Below are 22,097 nucleotides of genomic sequence, written 5' to 3'. Positions count from 1 at the left end.
GCCACACACCCTTACGCCCTTCAAGTATGTAGTGTTATTCACAGAATGAATACGGCTTTAACCAGGCAATCTTCCACTCATGGCTCTTAATTAACCCTTCGTGTTCACGTGGCACAGATCTGTCCTCATCCTGGGGGTATGTGTTTATAGGTCAGGTGTTTTTTCTGCTTCTTATGTGCTGTTGAGTTAGTTAAGTTATGATTCATTTTATATCACATTTTTTTTGGTAGGGAAATATAGTGAAAGTCAAAGTAAACTTTGAACTGTGATGCATTTCGAAATTTCACAAGTTCAATCCGATTTTAAACATTTTGAGTACTTTTGCTCACGTGTGTTTATAAAGTTGGTGAGAATTTTCATCAGATTACCTATAGATTGTGCTGAAAAAGGATATAAGACTCTCTATATTGCACATTCTTATACTCCCTATATTAACTGCATGTTTAAACATAGTAATGGGGAAAAGCAGCCAAAACACTCCGTGTTCTAAGTGTTAACCACTACAGCATACATTTTAGCCCAATAATCTGGTCACAGACAACTGCTCCTAATCCGCCCATAATCAGAGTCGTGTTTCCCAATGTGTCACAGACTGCTATCTAATTTCTGCGACAAAGCCATCCATCCCAGCTAATCAGAGGCCAAGATGGATGACGGTAGATGAAGCCTTAAAACTGCAATTCATCAGAGAAAGAAAGTTTTAAAAAGAGACCACAACATCTTGGGGGGTTTTTTGACCACAAGAATTACTCGTCTCGGCTCCTCCTGGTAAATTATCAGTGTGTAACCCCTTTAACTATGTCATTAATTTAGTGTGAACTCACACCAGGGAGGATGTGGATCTAAATCTGACCAAGTCAAATCAGAGCAATAAAACGGTCTGTTGAATATTTTCTCGGTTAATCAATTAGCAGTGTGGTCCATAACAGATCAGAAAATTGATACAAATGTTGATCTGTGTGTGAAGTATAGCACAGGGCAGTGGAAGTCAGATTCTCTAGCTGTTCCTAGTTGAGGATTTTCCTTTTTTCAGGAAAAAATGAATTACCTTTAGTGGATTCAGGATGTGTAAACTACTCATGTTCGATCAGCTTGTTTCTCTTATAAGTTTAAGAGGTCATATTATACCCTATTTTTCCAAGTTAAACTAGTTCCCTGGTGTCCTAATGAACATGTCTGTGACATGCTTTGGTCAAAATACCATAAGGATGAAGCACCACAGCAGTTCAATCACCCTGCCAGTAGTAGTATCTCTTTAGGTCCACCTAAAAAAAAACAAAAAAAAAACATAAGGGACAGGAAATGACATCAGCCACAGAGGCTACTGGGAGCTAACAGCAGCTAGCGTAGCTATGTATCCACTGGACAGATAAATCCTCTGAGGCTGGAAGTTTGTGTAGCACTCCGTGATGCACTGTGGAGCCAAGAATAGAACATTTCGCAGACTTCCGTTTTTTGGATACAGTTGCCCTTTTTCCCTCAAACCCAACAATGATGATATTCTCAAAGGTATTTTTTTATCCACAAAATAAATATTTATGTCTTTGTTTTGTGGAGCAAAGTACCGGAATAAATCACATTTAAAATGCTGATAAATCAGAGAGCTTGTTTTAATAATAAAAAAAAAACACTAAAATGATTAATCAGTGTTCATCAATCGTTCTTTTACTTATTAATCAGACTGGTTTCTTTGATCATCAGTTGTATTTTCACATTTTAAGGTGAAAAATTACTATGGCCTCGTACTATAGTGGTGTTCCCCTACTTAATTTGCCACAGTGTAATAAATAGCTTTTTAAGCGAGTGCAAATCTTCTTTAATAGCCATACTTCAAACTGTACGCGTTGCTGGAGGGAATTCCCTAGTTGTTTGTACCTGGTGAGACATAAAAAGAGGCTAATTTGAACATGATGTTGGCCCATCAGGTAAAAGAGTGAACACGAGCCCTCTAGAAGATGCCATCAGATCATGCATTATGTAAGAGGCATGGGATCCTGTGAGGGAACAGCTGAGTTATTCATTATGCAAATATGCTAAATGGAATGAAATTGTCTACACCCACCAGTGTCCTCCCACTATGACGATGAACCCCCGATGGGATCTGACACGCAGAGAGAGAGAGAGAGGGAGCTTTCATGGGATAAGTAAATGTATAATTTCTCCAATGGCCCTGTCACTTTAAGCAGCGGCAAGAATCTGAGAGATCCCGCTAAAAATTTGAACCTAAACAGCTTTATACACTTGGATTATTTTGATGTATTATTTTCAAAAAAAGGTAAGTTGGAGCTAAAGGCGCCAACCTCTTGACATGCTATGTTTGTAGCTGCGGTAATATCAACAGAGCCTGGCCTGTAGCCTCAGGTTCAAAGCCACCACAGTCACTGCTTATGTTAATCTCAGCTGTGGAGTTAATAAACATGGTAATGTGTGTGTGTGCGAGCATGTGTGTGTGTGTGTGTGTGTGTGTGCGTGTCGGTCCCAGAGGGGAGACCCGCAGTGGCATACGTTCCCTGAAATGAGTTATGGCACAAATAAAGTGGTCCCCGAGGCAACACAGTTGGATGGCAACACATCAGTGTCTGTGGTGAGGTGGCCATTTTGGATACAGGCGGCCAAGCGACGGCGCCAGCTGATTGAAAACACATAAATCATTACAACACAGACGGGAGGCAATGAGCGAGATTATTTAACTGATGATGAGGGAATCAAAGTCTGTGATCTCTCACATCCCCTATCCAACCATTTCAATATATGGTTGAAGGCATGTCAATAAAAGAGGAGTCTGTGTACCACTTTACTCCTAATTTGTCCTATTTTTTATTTTCTTTATTTTTATTAAGAAAAGCTTTTGTTGGAAATTCAAACACTCATGGAGCTCATCATTTTTATTCCAAAGGCTTTTATACTTTTGACTCAAAAAGTCCTGTGCAAAAGGTTTCATATTAGGGCGACAATTAATGACTATAAAGACTATTTATTGTTCATTAATATATTAACAAGCTATGTTTCGGTGATTTTTAATACATAACAAACATATTACATATTATACCCTATTTCTACAAGTTAACATAGTTCCCTGGTGTCCTAATGAACATGTCTGAACATGCTTTGGTCAAAATACCTTCAGGCTGATGCACCATAGCAGTTCAATCACCCTGCGAAAAACAACCCTGTTCAGAACAGTCGGTTTTGAGTGCCTGTCTCTTTAAATGCAAATGAGACATAGGAAACCAAGTTAGCATCACCGAGGCTCTGGCAGCTAACAGCGGTTAGCATTTGGAAAAGCGATCATTGCCGTCATATATAAAATGTATCCACTGGACACGTAAATCCTCTGAGGCTGGAAGTTTGTGTAGAACTCTGTGCTGCACTGTGCAGCCAAGAATAGAACACTTTGCAGACTTCCGCTCTTCCGGATACTATTGTCCTCCCCTGCACTCTTGCATTTTTTAGGGTTTTTTAGTGTAATTGATAGATGTCAACATTGCATGTTTTATCTCCTGTATTTAGATGTAGGCGGACCACAAAAACATGAGTGAGTCAGCTTTTTTCACACTTACTTGCCTACTGATAGGGCCTCCAGAGTCCCAAATATAAGTATTTAAAAAGATTTAAAAGTTGATTTTACATAATGTCTCCTTTAAGACGCCACACTCATGGCCAATCAGTGGCCGACAGTCTGTCAACGCCACATTTAGTATCGGCTCAGCTCGCAGGTACTAAAAAAATACCAGGTATCAGGAAGAATCACTAATGGAAAACAAAAACAACAACTACAAAAAAGTAAGGTCAAGGCCAAGTAGTGCTAGAACTGGGAAAAAAAGCCATATGATTTGTGTTTTGTTTATTTATCAGAGGCTTGACAATCAGTGTAAGAGATATTCCCTCAGATTCACTGCCACTTCCAAAATCCCATGGTCTACACTGCCTTGAAAAGACGCCAAGTACCCATGATGCACCCATGTTTTCTTCAGTTATGCCTCATCACCAGCAAAGTGTGATATTCATCCTGGATGCAGACTCTGTTTGGTAAAAAAACAACATATTGCACATGCTGGCCGTTCCTCATTTTCACTACAGAGGGGGAAATGACAGCTCGAGCTACGGCTAGGCTCTCCAAAACCACGCACAGTGGGAATGCATATGTCACTGCAAATGTTGCAGAAAACAGCACGCCGCCACACACTTCTCTCTACTACGCGCTACTTGCATGCGAGAGGATCGAACACACATGGGAACGAATGCCTGTGTTCGGAGAGAAAGCATGTGTAGTCAAACGGAAATGATGCTGAGGCTGCTTCCCAAACTCCAGCGCCGTCTGGCAGCAGCGTCGCTCATCAGCATCACTTCTTCTCCTGCCTCTTCAAAAGAGGCGAGGGCTGATTCCTTCTGTTGCCCTCTTTGTTGCCTCTCTTTTTTTCATTTTTTTAATGGATCATGACGTTCCACACAGATGCAGGAAGGAGTCAATCTGAATGTACACCTTAATTAAAGCAGTATTAATGAGGAAGGAGAAAAAATACAGAAAGGCAATTTGATTTCACTGTGATTTTGGCTCCTATTCATCTTATTGGCATGTACCACTGGTTTCTTATTGTCTTCCAAGTTATAAAAAAAGACTTCTGGATAAAAGCTTTAATAAACTGCTGAAGAAAAAATATGGAAAACACTTATTTTTAGTGCCATCTTTCACTTAAATACATTTGCCTTGCACAGTGTTGGAAAGTTACTCCTGCCAGTTACTACCATTACTTTCCCCGGTAATGAGTAGTTTTAAATATAGCTAAACAAAGGATTATGTTCAAAAATGATGAATCTGTCAATTATTTTCTCGATTAATCGAGTACTTGTAAAATGTCAAAAACATTTATTGCCGTTTGCCAAACCTGGAAATGATGATATTCTGAACAAATTAAAATTGTTCAGTTTTAATGATTTCTTTGTTAAATGGAGCAAAGAAACCAGAAAATATTCCCATTTAAGAAGCTGAAAAAACAGAGAGCTTGTTTCAATGTTGATAACATGATCACAGTTAACTTCTCAAAAAGTAACTTGCTGTATTGCTCTCCGAAATGTGTTAATATACGTCAACATCTGCTTTTATCGGTGTCAAACAACCTCAAAATGTATGTTCCTGGTAATATTAGTAATACTAAAGTTATGTTTTTGTGATATTTGAACACTGAGTGAATGAATAAACACATTTGAAGCCAAAGAAGTGCAAAAGTTTTTTTGGCACCACATCAGCGATTACCCAGACTTTTCTCACAGACGTAGTAAAAAAATAGTGGGGTGGTTAAATAATTTTTGTTAATAATATGATTTAAAAAAAAGAGAGACTGGTAATGAGGAATAACTCAACACAAGCTATTTTTTGTCTTAAACATGGGTATACATTAGTTATCAGTGGTAATGGGTGTGGGTCTGTGAACACAGCTTAGATATTTGAAAATCATTCAAGCTTAGGTACGGGAGGCATGATCGGTAGAGAAATCGTTGTTTTTTTTGACCATTGTTAATTGACTTATTAAGGACTATTTGCTTAGTGAAGACCTTTAAACCAAAGCGATGAGAAATCCTATAGACCAGTCTATGATGCACTGCATCTATTACTGAGCAACTCTGTTGAAAACAAACCTCCTGCAAATCAGTCAAATGTTTCATGTAGTTTAATTGGTCACACAGCTGGTCTGTGTTATTTTGTTATTTTGAAATGCTTCAGGCTCACGAGGGAATATTCAGGGCTCATTTGCTGATACAGATCAATATTTTCATATATTCATGCCTCTTCAGTTACACAAAAATACAGATGTTTTTTTTGTTTTGTTTTTTTAAACATCCAGTCACAATTAGGCATGGGACTACATAAAACACACTGTGATTATTATTCTGGTCAAAATAATTGTAAATCACAATATTATTGTGACAATTGCAAAAATATGTATACTTAACAATGCATTTATTTATTTTTTTAATTAACTCTCTATATATAACCTTCCTTTATTAGGATCTGTCAGCTTTTAGAAAAGGTGCACAAATATAGGCCGGCGTTTGCAACACGTTACAAAACACTTGACCAAAAAGTGTTACAAAATGGTAATGTTACAAAGACATGTTACTACATTTACATGTCAAATACCGGTTTAAGTGAAAATTTTCATACGGAAAAACTAAAATCTAAAGATCAAACCATGAAGTTCCTGGATTAACTGGAAAATCAAAGAAATCACTAGGACTGTATGTTGGCGAGCTCGACAGCATTTTCAATACACTTGTGTAAAATATTAAGAATGTTCTCCATTCATTATTATCCAAAGATTGAGGTTATCCACTTATTTATTATAACATTTTATTGACCCATGCAAGTCAAAATATAACTGTAATATAATATAATGTAACTATATAATAATGAAATAATAATGAATTTTTGACTTAACTTGATTGTTCTTTAATAGTAATCACAAAATAGAATAAGGTTCTACATTTGAAATAATTGTATGTTGACTGTTAATATTCAGAGCCTTTATTTTGAAAAAAATATACATTTAAATATATCTTATTATGTTTGATTAGAAAAATAAAAATAAAACACTGCTAACTATTAGCATATGTTAGGCTCAAAGAAGAAGCCGTTATTCTCAATATTTAAATGATGCACAGTTATCATTAACAGCACAAAAATGGGAAAATATAGTTTGTTAAAGAGAACCTTTTTTGACTTTGTTATATTCTCCACATCTCTCAAATAATGTGTGTCTTAACAGTCTGTGAAACAAGTTGGTGATTAATGACGGCGTTCACATTAGCACCAGGCGACTATTGTTAGCTTAAGGCTGCGCACAAATGTTGTTTTTTTAATCTCCGACTGAATAAGTTTTAAGATAGTAGCAACAGTCAGTGGCAAATGTTTTTTTAAACAATATATTTCCTAAATTTGTTATTTTTGTGTCCTAGCCCGAGGCCAAGCTTACTTGCTGACCCCTGAAATAAAGCGTTAACGCAGTATAAACTCTAGCTTCTTGGTCTATCTGTCTGCATGCGAGCTATACTAGGAGTTATTACCCAGCCTCTCTAATGGCCGACCGTATATCCCATCTCATCATGTGTGTCACACTGACTGAGGAACATTTTGTCTTAACATTTATGAAAAAGGCCCTGACTGTGTCTGTGTAATGTGCAGCAACATGTTCACACAGTCACTTATTTCCCACACACACACATACAAGCACATACACAGGGGGAGTGTGTGGCAGAGGGACAAGACCAATGTACTGTATCTGAGAATAACAGAACAATTGCCTTTCCCTCGAGCAGCCTCTAAAAGGCTGTCATAACAACTAGTTGGAGAGCAGACTCCACTCTCTGTGCTAACAGCAGCATTAACGGCTACATCAGGAGTGAGGCTTTTGCTTATGAAATGAAATGAGGACAAAATGTCAGGCATATCTCCTACTTCTGCCTTATTTAACCCGCCTGCTTCCTGACCGCCTCACATGCAGGAACAGAAAAACATGTTCTTACCCTCAGAGAGGCAGCAAAATTAAACTGTCAAACTGTGAACCCAAAATAATGTGCTTTGTCTTAATTATGCGTCAATCACTTGAGGGTGTTTGGACATCTACTTTCAAGGTATTATCATATTTTTAGAGCACAAATATTAACTGAAGTTTAGGAAATTTCATAATGATTTCAAGTTAACCGCCTCAGTCTGAACGCTTCAGTATACCAGTACAATGCTATGCTTCCAACTTTGTGTTTGAGGAGAGTCATGACTGTGCCCCAGTGTCCAGCCAAGGACGATAAAGACACTGACCCACACAGTACTGACCTCAACCCTATCAAGCATCTCAATGCTTGAGTGGATGAATGGACACAAATTCCCATAAAAGCACTTCAAATACCTTGAGGAAGTGTGGAAGCTGTAGGAATACTGTGTATGTATTTGAATATTTAATTAAAGGGCAGGTTGGTGTAATCGTCAGGCGTCTGAATATTTTTGTCCATACAGAGTATGTATCGAGGTGTGCACAAAATGTGATCAATACAAGACTGAAAAAAAAAAAATCTCATTATGCTCTTTCCCAACAGTAGAAGGCAGTGACTCGTTTTAACAGATATTCGCTTTAATTGTTCACAAGTACCTGATCTGTGCTGACCTGAATAACAACATTAAAGCTGAAAATAGACAACTTCATTACTTAAAATTGTCTTAACAATATTAGTAATGGAGTGCAGAGTGCTATGGTGACAGAAAAGCAACACCATCTGTGCTTATTTTGGACTCACCTCAATCTTGCTTTCACTATGTTATATATATTCACACACCTGGCATGAGACCAAGAAAAGTTTTCAGGAAGAAACTGCTGAATCAATTTGCAGCGCAGCAGAGTTACCCAGAGCTCCAGGACTTGAGAGAAGTCAAAACAACCTGCAGTTTGCCTTCTTTATACTAGATCATCGTCCGTCATTGTGTGTCCCGCAGGGGAGCTTACGATGACGGACAAAACAGAGCGATACCACTGGGAATCGTGGCGGCAGTGAGAGTCAATAGTCCAATCATCGACTCTCGAAGGGTAAAGGAGAGTCCATACAGACATTTAAAGTAAAGAGTTACTGCCAGGTGCTCGGCTTCTCTCCCTGGCGCGCTGTGGGACATGGCATGTTTGATTCGAGGGGCTATCCGGCGAGGCAAATTGTCAAAGATCGCAGCAGACATACAGAAATATTGAAAATTCGGTAACGCTTTCTTTTACAGTCCCCTAATTACCAGGTATTTACCTGGTAAATTCATGGTAACACCAAAGTGTTACTAGGTAATTACCAATGGTAATAAGAAAGTAAATACAGTGAAACTGTTGCCAAAATACTGGGCATTTACCTGGTAACTATATAGTTAATTATAGCGTGTTATTACTGCTGTTAATAAGAAGGTATGTACAGCTAAACTATGGCAAAACTATGGTAAATGTAAGTGTATTATTGGGTTATAAACTGGTAATAAGCAGGTACCTACAGTCCCCTAATTACTAGCTATTTACCCAAGGGGTAATCTAACAAACCTAACCCTAAAAATGTGTGTAATTACATGGAAACAAGCTTGGCTTTCTTTTACAGTACAGTTTTACTTTACTTACCGAGTACATTACCGTGCATTACCCAGTATTTTGGCAACGGTTTCACTGTATTTACTTATCTTATTACCCTTGGTAATTACCTAGCAACACTTTAGTGTTACCATGAATTTACCAGCTAAATACCAGGTAATTAGGGGACTGTAAAAGAAAGCGTTACCGAAAATTCTGCTTGTCATTGAATAATATTTCCCATTAACGGGACAACTTTCATTTAGCGGTCTTACATTCCACCGCTGAAAAATCTGCTTGCGTTCCAGCCTATTTTTGGATCAAGCACAATAAAATAACCTCATCGCAATGGTTGCCATGTTTGTTGATGCCTGCAAGTTGATACTCTCTAGAGCACTGCTCTCTAGAGGAAGTACTGGGTTAATGTGGAAAAACCAACACAAAAGACACAGAGAGGAACAGTATGAAGGGTAGTGATGGACATAGCATTTGGGACAGACAGACATTAAGTATTAAAGGGGTCATATTATGCATAATCAACTTTTTAATCATTTCACTCCTTACATTTTGGACTCTGGAGGCCCTATCAGTCGGCAAAGTGTGAAAAAAATGACTCGCTCATGTTTTTGTGGTACTCGTCAGACTAAGTACAGGATATAAAACATGCAATGTTGACTTCCTCACTCATTGTCACAATGCGCTAAATTCCTGGATTTCTTTGTCAGTAAAACATGCGAGAGCACAGGTAAGGGCAACTGTATCCGAAACCCGGAAATCCGGGAAAAGTTCTATTCTTGGCTCCACAGTGCAGCACAGAGTTCTACACAAACTTCCAGCCTCAGAGGATTTATCTGACCAGTGGATACATGTTATATATGACGGCAATGTGCCTGCTAGAGCCTGCAAATTATCACTTTTCCAAATGCTAACTGCTGTTAGCTCCCAGTAGCCTCTGTGGCTGATGTCATTTCCTGTCACTTAAGTTTCGTTTTACTTTTTTTTTTAAGGTGGACCTAAAGAGATACTACTAAACAGAGCATTCTGTTGTGGCATGCTGATTGAACTGCTGTGGTGCTTCATCCTTATGGTATTTTGACCAAAGCATGTCACAGACATGTTCATTAGGACACCAGGGAACTAGGTTAACTTGGGTATAATATGTCCCCTTTAAAGCAATTAGATCTTTGTGTTCTTGCCACAAAGATATGCAGTTTACGGTCAAAAAGGATCAAACCTACCTATTGTGAGAACTTGTATGTGTGTCAAAGTGCTCATGTGGTGCATAATGGTACAAAACTGTCTCGAAGAAAAAGTACCTCCCCAGTATCTTCCGAGTGCCGCAACCAAACAATCCTCTACAGCAGTGGTCCCCAACCTTTTTTGCTCCACGGACCGGTTTAATGTCAGGAAATATTTTCACGGACCGGCCCCCCAACGCTCTCTGGTCGCTATGGTAACGCTTAAACGTGCCTTCAAAATAAGATACACAAAACAGCTGTAAACGTTTCATTAATGTTGATATATTTATTTCAATCGCTGAATGAAGCCTGTCATATTTGGAACAAGAGTCTGAAACTCAAGTTGCTTGCACAAAACTATTGATCAGCACTCAGCATTTGTTTGTTGTTCATCAAAATCAGTATGCGCCGAGAGCGCGGGCGGGCGAGCGGAAGAGAGAGAGTAACGAGTGCGAGTGAGTGAGATCTGTGGTCTTGGCCATTAGTTCATTTACTTATGTTTCTGTGGGTGTGTAGGACCGGTCCGCGGCCCGGTGGTTTGGGACCACTGCTCTACAGCACTGTTGTTGTCGTCTTACCTCCTTGCCGAGGTCTTCTCTGAGGACCTCCTGGATCTCCTCTATGCTGCTCTGTGGAGCTCGGCTGTGAAGCACCTTCAGCGTGGATGTGTACTCCTCAGGCAGCAGGTATTCCAGAGCACCCAGGTGCTGACCCACCTTGATGAAAGTGCCACGATTGGCACAGCACAAATCTAAAAGGCGCTTCGCTGAGCGCCGGTGAACCTGCAGGTGACGGAAAAAAGAAAAGGCAAATACAAGGACAAAGGTGTGTTAGGTAGTCAAATAGCAGTTCAGTTTCAATTGCTAGTTTCAGGTCTTTTTGAATAGCTCATGACAGTTGTAGAAACTACCAGGGGAATAAAAGCTTTAAATCAGTTCTGAAACCAGTGCAGTGAGGGAGAAATGTGTTATATGCTCGTGTTTTCAAAATATTAACCAGACATTGCATTACATTACTATTAGGCCAAATACTAAATATGTTAAGCATGAGAAACACAAATGTTTACTCCATCACCCTAACACATCAGCTGACTTTGGTCTGGAGTTATTGGAGTTTCAGATGGAGTCACGTGTCTCTGCAGTCAGTCCAGACCAGCGTGTATTTTGATTCTCAGTCGGAACAAAATGTCCACACTAAGCTAAGAAGCAAGTGGATCCTTAAGGACTCTAATGATTTAAGGTCAGTTGTGTTTTAGTAATATGACCCAAGAAAAGTAATCCGAGATAAACCGAGAGGGCATGAATGCACACAATCAGTGCTGACATGTTCTGATCACGCCCAGTATTGACATTCTCCGTCACCTGAGGGAGGAGATGCTCTTCTGTTTTTCTTTCCGGGTGGCACCAACATCACTTACTGTACATATTTTTCGACTTCCCACTTGGATACACATTCAGATCGATCAATGAATGTCGATTGCTCATATGGAAGCATGTTCATTTACTACTAGGGCTGGGTATTGGTGACAATCTGGCTGTAAGACGCATACCCCAATAGAGGGACGATGATATGATGTATTGTGATATGTTGGCATACTATAAGCAACACATCAACATATGTATAAACACACATAATATATAAATCTGCATTTCACCAATTAAACATATATATGTATATATGTATGTGTATATACAGTACATACATACATACATACATACATGTAAGTATATATATATATATATATATATATACACACACACACATACATACAAGTATATATATATATACATACATATATATACATACATACATACGTATATATATATATATACACACACATATATATATATACACATACATATATATATATATATACACATACATACATACATATGTATATATATACACATACATATACATACGTATATATATACATATACATATACATACGTATATATATACATACATATATATACACACATATGTATATATACATACGAATATATACACACGTATATACATACACACATATGTATATATACATACGAATATATACACACGTATATACATACACACGTATATACATACACACGTATATACATACACACGTATATACACACACACGTATATACACACACACGTATATACACACGTATATATATATACGTATATATATATACACATACGTATGTATATACATACATGCGTATATACATACATGCGTATATACATACATGCGTATATACATACATGCGTATATACATACATGCGTATATACATACATGCGTATATACATGCGTATATACATACGTATATACATACACACGTATATATATACACATACGTATATATATACATACGTATATATATATACATACGTATATATACATACATATATTTACATACATATATACATACATACATATACACATACATACATATACATACATACGTATATATGTACATACATGTATGTATGTACATACATGTATGTATGTACATACATGTATGTATGTATGTATATACATACATGTATGTATGTACATACATGTATGTATGTATATACATACATATACATATATATATATATGTATGTATGTATATACATACATATACACATATATATATATAAACACATTTATACACATATATATATACACAAATACATACACACACATACATACATACATACATATATATATATACATACATATATATGTTTAATTGGTGGAATGCAGATTTATAATATTCTTTTATAATATTCTTTTGTAGAAAAAAAATCATCCATCATCATCAGTTACAATAAACTGTTCAAATGGCTTTCTGGATCCAGAGTTCAAATGTGCAATGTCAAGGGTCAAGTATTTAATGTGACCTACCCTCACAAATATCTGCTGTGAAAAATATCTATTTCGCCAAGTTTATTCAAGACATGCTTGATCATTACATACACATGTTATGAGTCGAACAGCCAAAATGCCAGTGATCAATTTGACAAGACATAAAAACAACAAAAGGTAGTGGTGCTTTAAGACACACACATGCACAGTATATATACTGCGCCTGTGGTGGTCCTGTCCCCTCTGTCCTCTTTGAACCAGCTGGAAGTGATAATGCTTGCAGAGAGCCCCTCTCTTGAGACCCGCGCAAATAAAAAGCCGTGAAATTAGCTCCCCTTAACCTCTGCAACCCCACTGTGCGCAGACACACACACTCTCACTCCCATAGGACATTTTGACATGTGTGTCATCTGGTCACTGATGACAAAGCAATGACAGGAACAAGTCGCCAGAGATTAGCAGATGAGTCTGCTCTGCTTTAAGATACACCAGGAAATCCTTTTAAATCATAACAAGAGAAAACTAAAGGCAAATGTTTTGACTGGTATGTAATTGGTGGAGTCAATAAAGTGCTTTAGCACCGAAATACTGCACAGTAAATGATTTGAGGTTCTTATTAATTAGTCAAATGTACTTAGTGATATAATAATAATGATGATAATAACAATAATAATATATAGGGAAATTTATAGAGAAACAATATATATTCTCACCACACATTAAATATAACATATATAAATGTTCTAGTATTCAATCCTAATGCATACATTTGTGGTCCTTATATAAAAAAAAAACATGTTTAAAAAAATAAAACAAAAAACAGCAAAACAGGATCATTACATTGAAAATTGCATGAAAACATGAAATCTCAACGTTGGTCAATAATCCCGTTCTGTACCGTGTACTGTGTGATAACGTATGATTTAAATTGTAATTAAAGCCTATAATAAACCTTTTTAATGTGCATTTTAATGTACAGCAGCAGAACACGGTCGTACACTGCACAAATGTGTTTGATACAAAACTGCAAAAACAGTTCCATCACAAGCGTAAATGCAAATGGTGAGAACATTTTTCGAACCTACTGGTTTGTGTCAGTAAGTAATAAAATCAAATATATCATTATTCTTTTGATTATTATTGTGTAATAGTACATTGAGGAGAGGATGTCCTCCTAAAGCTTTGTCATGAAACAAATTTTCTGATTATTGTTGTCAGCACTGAATTTTATTAATAATACGTGATAATGATAATAATAATAATAATAATGTTCTCTTGCGCTGTGTGGCCTAAAGCCTAAAGCCGTTTTACTCCTCTTTCATCTGGATTAAAAGGTCCAGGTTTTCAAAAATCAAAACAGAAAACAAAACCAATGTCAACAGAAAAATATGATCTCATCAATTATGGTCTTTAATGTAACAAATCAGTGATTGTAACTACAAACACAGCGTCTGCTTACAGACCGAAGTCATGTCAGATCTATTTCTGGCTGACTGTGTATGGGAGTTGATTAGGGGTCTGATCAGAATGAAAATCTGGCATCAGTTTGCCCACGGCTTGTAGCCTAATCATCAGATTCATCATCATTGTGCACTCTCTCGCTCTGTCTTCCCCTTTCTCTCTCTCTCTCTCTCTCTCCTCCAGTAATCAGTATGCTTTGTCCAACGGAGGTGGGCTCACAGCTTGAGGATGACATCACCATGGCAATGCTGCTCACTGACAGCCTGAGGGGACTTCAGCTCTGGGATAGGCTGATGCTGGCCACCAACCACCATCTCCACATGCGCGGCATCCAATCAAATGAACCGTTAGTGAATTAGACATGGGGGTTAATTTGTGGTACATCACAGAGACACAGGAGCTCAGTGCAGAATGCCTCTGGCTATCTCTCCACTCATCCTCTTCACACAGTTGGCAAGGGCAGTAAATAGAAGGCTGGAGGGTGTGTGTGTTTGTGTGTGCGTGTGTGTGTGCGTGTGTGTGTGTGTGTGCGTGCATGCTTTGGAAGGTGGTGTCTAATGGATGGGAGAGAGCGGAACAACGAAGGAACTAAGGCTAGATAGACGTGAGATAGGAGGGTAAAGCACAGATGAGTAGGGGAGAGGAGAGAAGGATGCAGGGAAGCAAGCACCAAAGAAGGAAGGAAGGAGGGAGGGAACATTAAAATGCTGTTGTACTAATGTGGCTCGACTTCCACTGCGGTAGCTTCTCCCACTTACTATTCATGCTAAAATGGCAGTTTGCAGATCAGACTGTAGAAGAACAGTGTGACTGCTGGTATTTCAACAACATGTACCAGATGTGCAGGCCTCTACCTGTGTGTGTGAATCTTTGGGTACATTAGGATGTGATTATTACATGTTTGTGATGTGGTGCAATTAAAGATGGAGGACAAACAGGTAATGTCATTCCATGAGCACATTATAGGCCATTTTCATGGTAGACTTTTTAACAGGTAACGGTAGGGAAAACACACCTCGACACTGCTGCCCGAAGCTCAATGCGCTGTAGATCCTGCAAAAGTGATTAAATTTACCATGGACTTTGAATGCCTCTCGTTAGCTGCTCTCATTACTTTCACTAGCTCCCATTGCAGTGGAATTCAGATAGAACTATTTACCTTCCTCAATTTCCAGGTGCATACCAGCTCACTCTATACATTTACATTACATTGTGGGGAAAAAACATGAAGAAATTATTGTGTTCAAGGGACTTTTTAAGACTTTAAAGTATACCCTATTTCTCCAAGTTAACCTAGTTCCCTGGTGTCCTAATGAACATGTCTGTGACATGCTTTGGTCAAAATACCTCAAGGATGAAGCACCACAGCAGTTCAATCACCCTGCCAAAACAGCCCTGTTCAGAACATTTGAGTGCCTGTCTCTTTAAATGCAAATGAGACACAGGAAACTACGTCAGCGTCACTGAGGCTCCGGCAGTAAGCATTTGGAAAAGCGATCATTTGTCGACTCTCGCCGGCACATTGCCGTCATATATAACATGTATCCACTGGACACGTAAATCATCTGAGGCTGGAAGTTTGTGTAGAACTCTGTGCTGCACTGTGCAGCCAAGAATAGAACACTTCGCAGACTTACGTTCTTCAGGATACTGTTGCCCTCGGCTGAACGATTGTTTTTTTTAGGGACAAAGCGGAGCTCCGCGAGACAACAATTCCAGGAATGTCTCATTGTGACGTCAAAATGAGCACGGAAGTCAACATCGCATGTTTTATCTCCTGTACTTAGACTGAGGCTGACCACAAAAACATGAGTGAGTCATCTTTTTTCACACTGTGCCTACTCATAGGGCCTCCAGAGTCCCACATGTTAGAGGATAAACATGATTCAAATGTTAATTTAGCATAATATGTCTCCTTTAAGGCATTTAAAATAAACTAAATGCGTTGTCATCAAGGTACGGCTAATATCAAAAATCAACTGAATACATAAGGGTCCCTCATCAAACAGTGCTCTGCTGCGACACGTTCCATTTTTCATATACCAGAAAATGAAAAAAATCATACTGAAAAAAAGAGCTGCTGGATATTGTTGTCATGTTCAATGTTGTTGTTCATTGCCGGACGTTATATGCAAGTTATCATGAGTGTTCTGCTTTGTTTGATGAACACAGTGCAAGAGAAACTATAATTATGATTATCAGTGCACTGAGGTATCATTTCTTTTATTAATATTACAAATGCACAGTTATATTAGTGACTCATGTGGACAAATGTCTATTCAAGTGTGACTCATACAATCAGCAAGTATACCACTATTAAAAGGGAAATTACAAACCATTTTATAACCCACAGGAAAAGTGGATGTCTTTGACTATAGCGATGGTTCCTATTTCTCTAGAGGTCATTTTTCAATCATTTTATTTACCACAATACGGGCATTTAGCACATATATGAATCATAAATCAAATCGAAGAGTTAAAAAAAAATCCTGTCAACATAATTAGTTATGCATTTATTTATAATAAAATAACCCCTATGATATTTATTCACTCCACTGTGTTGAAGGCCTTTAACGTCGTCAACATTGGCAACTTCCTCGTTCTCATCTCAAGTGTCTCCTGTCTGGATTTTTATTTAATCCCTGTTATTTAAAAAAAAAAAAAAAAAAAAAAAAAGTACTCTATGAGGAGGGGGAAGAGAAAGCGGGTGTGTCTTCATGCTGCAGTAGTCAAAGATTGATGGTCACTGTGAAATGATCACATTTTCCAGGAAATAGGAACAGAAGCTGTTAAAATGTCAGTGCTGTAACGCACAAAGTAAAGCCTGTATTTTGTTGGGTGTTTGTTTTGTTTCACAGACAATTTCTTTAATTGTGTGTTACTTTATCTTACAGCAGCTCTACGCTCTCATGGTTTCTGTGCTGTTGCATTACTCGGTTTGGTGACTGGAGATTTAGTTCAGTGCCCAGTCAAAGACCCAGCTCAGACCAGGTATTAACAGATGTCTGGCGTGATCAGAGGCCTGAGTCACAAAGAAGGCTTCAGAAAAACTGGGCATTAGAGAAGTTCAGCCCAGCACTCGTCACATCAGTCTGTTCTTTACACATTTCACTTAGGCCAGGATTAGGAGATTAATGTGTATTCATGTATTTCAGTCATTTACATCAGACAACAAGGCTGATTTATGTGTTTAAGATGTGCGCTGCACAATTTACACCCAGGAAACAACAGCAATGAATGTACAGGTGTATGACGTCGTGAAAAAGGAAAGAAGTCAAGTGCAACATTTAATCGATTAATCAATTATTAAATGATTACGAAATAAATTTTTGACAAGTGTTATAGTCGATTAATTTCTTTAAAGGTGCCATATGTAAGAATGTGGCCAAAAACGGTGACTACATTCAAATTCAAAATACAGAGGTCTTTTAGGTTTCGTTTTCTGACGTAACTGGCAACCCGTGGTTGCTCGGAAGCTGAGACTCTACTGACTGCAATGATTGGTAGACGGCAGTAGGTGGTACCACATGCCAAAACATGATTTCAAAACATAAACATGATTTGCAGTCTTTTTTTTAAATGCAAATATTTTGACTGTACTGTTGTTGGTGAGTTCAATTTGTGATATGAACATTATTCCTGAGTCTCTGTGACATATTAGGAGGATTTTATGGCCAATAGATTAGATTTATTACATAATGCACCTTTAAACATTCTCTTTGAATTGTTTTCAGCTTCGTGTTATGGTTTCTTTGCTTCATATAACAAAGAAATCATTAAGACAATAATTTTGGTTTGTGGACAAAACAGTACATTTGAGAACATCGTCGTTTTGAGATGTTATATATTATATTATATAATATCATTTATCATATCATTTTATGGACCAAACGATTACTCCCTTAATGGAGAAAATAATCGACAGATGAATCCATTATGAAAATAATAATAATTCTTAGTTGCAGCCCTATATATATGGACAATCAACATTTTCCATATTCTACCAGTTCTTAAATTAAAGAGTGACAAAATGATACAACCGAGGCTCATTGTAGTTTAAGACTATAGTTTACAAATATGTACACACACAGAATGGCGATCTGTCAACAGTTGGTAGGTGGTAACTGAAGCGCACATCATCTGTTACAAATAAATAATGTCACAATAGGCTAGTAGTATCATTATCATTATTATAACTTCCGTACAATTCAAAGATAATGATGCTTTGAACAGGCAGTGGCTTATGATGAACTCCTGCCACACTGTATGCCAGTTTGATTAGCTTTAGCTCGTCTCATGCCGCTCCTGCACTGAGTCACTATACATTTAATGAACATAAATACAAAGGCAGTTTGGTGCGTCTTGTGATCATACTGTATGTATAGAAATGAGAAATTGCTGGAGCCATTTCCCTCGCTGCTGTAATGAGACAGAGAACACTGACTAATCATAATATAATTGTTCTATAAATGGGGTCAGAGGGAAAACGAGCAGAAATCAAATTAAAGATTACATTCCCTTGGAGATTATTTCTTATGTGAACGCAGTATTTTACCTTCATCTTGATAACTTTACAGAACTGTCCTACTATGCACACAACTAACAGAGTCACTTGGGTATTTCTTCAATATTATTTTCACTGTATTGACTGTAAGATTAGAATGACTAAAGGAAAATGTATACTCCATTTTCACCCTAACGTTATCTCCATCACTACACTACATACTTCTATGTGTCTATTGTGTTCATATGGACGTTAACGCTACTTTCTCTAGAGGGCAGTGCCAAGTAGCAAGTTGCAGACATTACTAAATGTAAGTCCTTCCATTAATGTGGAATATTACTTATTGGTGATGCCGATGACAGATCAATGATGAGCGGCATTTTCAATATTTCCGTAGGTCCGCTGCAACTTTTGACAACTTGCTTCCCCCGATAGCCCCTTGAATGAAACACGCCATATCCCACCAGTAAGCACCAGTGAGTGAAGCCGAGCACCTGGCAATCACTCTCCGTTTTCTGACTGCGGGGGATAAGCCAAGCAAGCTACAGGCAGCATATTTTAAATTGGGCACTGCAACTGTAGGATGCATAATCAAGGAGGTGTGTCGGGCTCTGTGGATTGAACTCCAAGACGACTCTGTACAGTTTCCACCAATTTCCTCCCAGCTATTCTAGATCCTTTGTTTGTCACAGCGGACAGGTAACATCATATATGGATATAATTTTGCACCATCGCTTAAAAGCCTGGCTCTTCTTTGTCGTTTTTCAGACTGATTGGATTATTGACTCTATACTGCCCCCACGATTTCTGGTGCTATTGCTCCACTTTAGTCTGTCATCGTAAGCTCCCCTCCGAGGCACACAATGACGGACAAAAATAACGCAAAGTATGGTCGAAAAGTATAAAGTATATAGGAGTATAAATGGAGTACAGTCTGTTGGACTTCATATGTATTTCAGTGCATTGATATATAAAGCTGATAGCACTTCAGGTCTTCTCTTGCTAAAATCTAAGGCTAGCTTTACACGACAATGATCTGAACACAAACCGCAAAAGTGGCGTTGCGTTCCCACTTTTTATTTTGCGTTTAGACGAGCGTCTTTGAGTGGAAATCTGCATGCACGCGGTGACACAAAAGTGTGTGAAATTTGATGTAGTATGCATGCCAGGTGGCTAGGTGGCACTGTGAAGCACTGCCATACAACAACACCAGCAGCACACAAATGCGTTGAAACTTCCTTTTACTTCTCTCTCGTAGCACAAAGTAGCCCACAGTCGAAAACCAAAACATTAACTTGGCTTAATTGCTGAATTGACTCCTGGATAGGTATCAGAGCAGCTAAGGCAACTTGAATGTCCGACTGATGGATATGATCCGACATGTTTGTTGTTGTTTGGCTGTACTGCACATGGATCTAATGTCAACGCGTACGGTAGGATAGCCAGCTTGAGCAGCTCAGAGCACAATTTTGCGTTTTCAACCCTTTAGACGGGAACGCGACAGTGGAGCGTTTTTAAGATTTCCACTTTGGAGGGTAGGTTCATTTTTTTGCACTTTTAAGCCCCAAAAACGCTGTCGCCGTCTAAACGAAAGGCACATCTGATCAAATATTTTGTCGGTTTCACCCGGGAGCATTGACGTGTAAAGCCTGCCTAACTGAAAAAAACTATTTGGTGCATTACGTGCAGCTACTATCCATAAACATCCCTCTCAGTTTATAGAAGAAAAAAAAAGTGCTACTGTTTAATGATGACAGTTTCAAAGTGGCATGCTTTCTTGTTTTTTTTGGTTTCTCCGTAACTCATTCTGTCTTTATGTATGTAATTAAAGCGTTGGCCCCGGGGCCAATTCCCCTGTGGTGCAGGTCGGTGGACAGCCTTCCGATGCCATTAAGCACAGATGGCAAATTGTTTTCTAGGAATCACTCCTCCTCTCCCTTTGTGTTCTCCGATTGTGCACAAGTGTTGCGGGGAGAAGCACGGCCATGGAGACAGCACAGTCTACACAATACTTTCAAATCAATGCTACAGATTCTGAGTACAGACAGAAGGAAAGACGGGGAGACAGACAGGCTCAGTGAGCTCAAAAACTGCCAATAAGTTTCTTTTTGGAGACACAAATAAATTGTGGTTTGTTGTTGTTGTATTGTAGTATTTTGAATCAGGTTTACTTTTGCTTGTGCATAAGTCACTTCATGAAAAGGTTTGGTGACGAGAGGCATTTGTTCACCAACAGCCGAACTTCATGAGCAGAGAGAACCGCCTCTTTGTGGAGTTCTGCCCCTGAGTGGAGTGAGTGAAGTGGCCCATGTCACTGACCACAAGATCAATAATAGCTGTCAACTTTGTAAAATCCTATTAATACAATATACTTTTACTATCAAAATAATATATCACTTATATCGTTTTTACACATGATTTTATCAACTGCAGAAAAGCATTGAATCCAACGATTAGTATCTTATTGGATGGATGGTAGTTATTAGGGGTGGGCAGGAAAAACGATATTTTGAGTGCATGAACATAAAAAAAAAAATCAGTAGAGCTGTTGTGTGAGTATATCTCAATATATGATTGTGAATACTCAGTATAGAGTATCGTGATAATATCGAATTGTGACTTAAATATTGTGATATATCATATCATGACTGAAATATTGTAATAATATTGTATTGACTTAAACATTGTGATAATATCGTATTGTGACTTAAATATTGTGGTAATATCATATTGTGACATAAATATGGTGATATCGTATTGTGATTTAAATATGGTGATAATATCGTATTGTGACTTAAATATTGTTATAATATCGTATTGTGACTTAAATATTGTGATAATATCATATTGTGACTTAAATATCGTGATAAAATAAATTGTATCGTGATATATAATATCGTGACCTAAATATCATAACATTGTATCGTGACTGAAACATCATGATAATATTGCATCGTGGTGTCTGTGGCAA

General features: G+C 38.1%; 1 protein-coding gene across 1 annotated transcript in view; it reads right to left on the bottom strand.

The window, feature by feature from the left end:
• adck1 (aarF domain containing kinase 1) overlaps nt 1–22,097 on the bottom strand; it is a gene marked incomplete at both ends in the record, with an annotated part of 62,434 nt that overhangs the window by 24,352 nt on the left and 15,985 nt on the right. Inside the window, one exon of the mRNA XM_083907506.1 lies at nt 10,900–11,103. Within this exon, the coding sequence (XP_083763632.1) occupies nt 10,900–11,103 (204 nt within the window). The remainder of the gene's footprint in view (nt 1–10,899; nt 11,104–22,097) is intronic.

This window comes from Microchirus variegatus (assembly GCF_963457635.1).
Source record: "Microchirus variegatus genome assembly, chromosome: 21".
Classification (NCBI taxonomy): Eukaryota; Metazoa; Chordata; class Actinopteri; order Pleuronectiformes; family Soleidae; genus Microchirus; species Microchirus variegatus.
The sequence above is the reverse complement of the archived record's forward strand: the minus strand, read 5'-3'. Positions and strand labels throughout refer to the sequence as shown.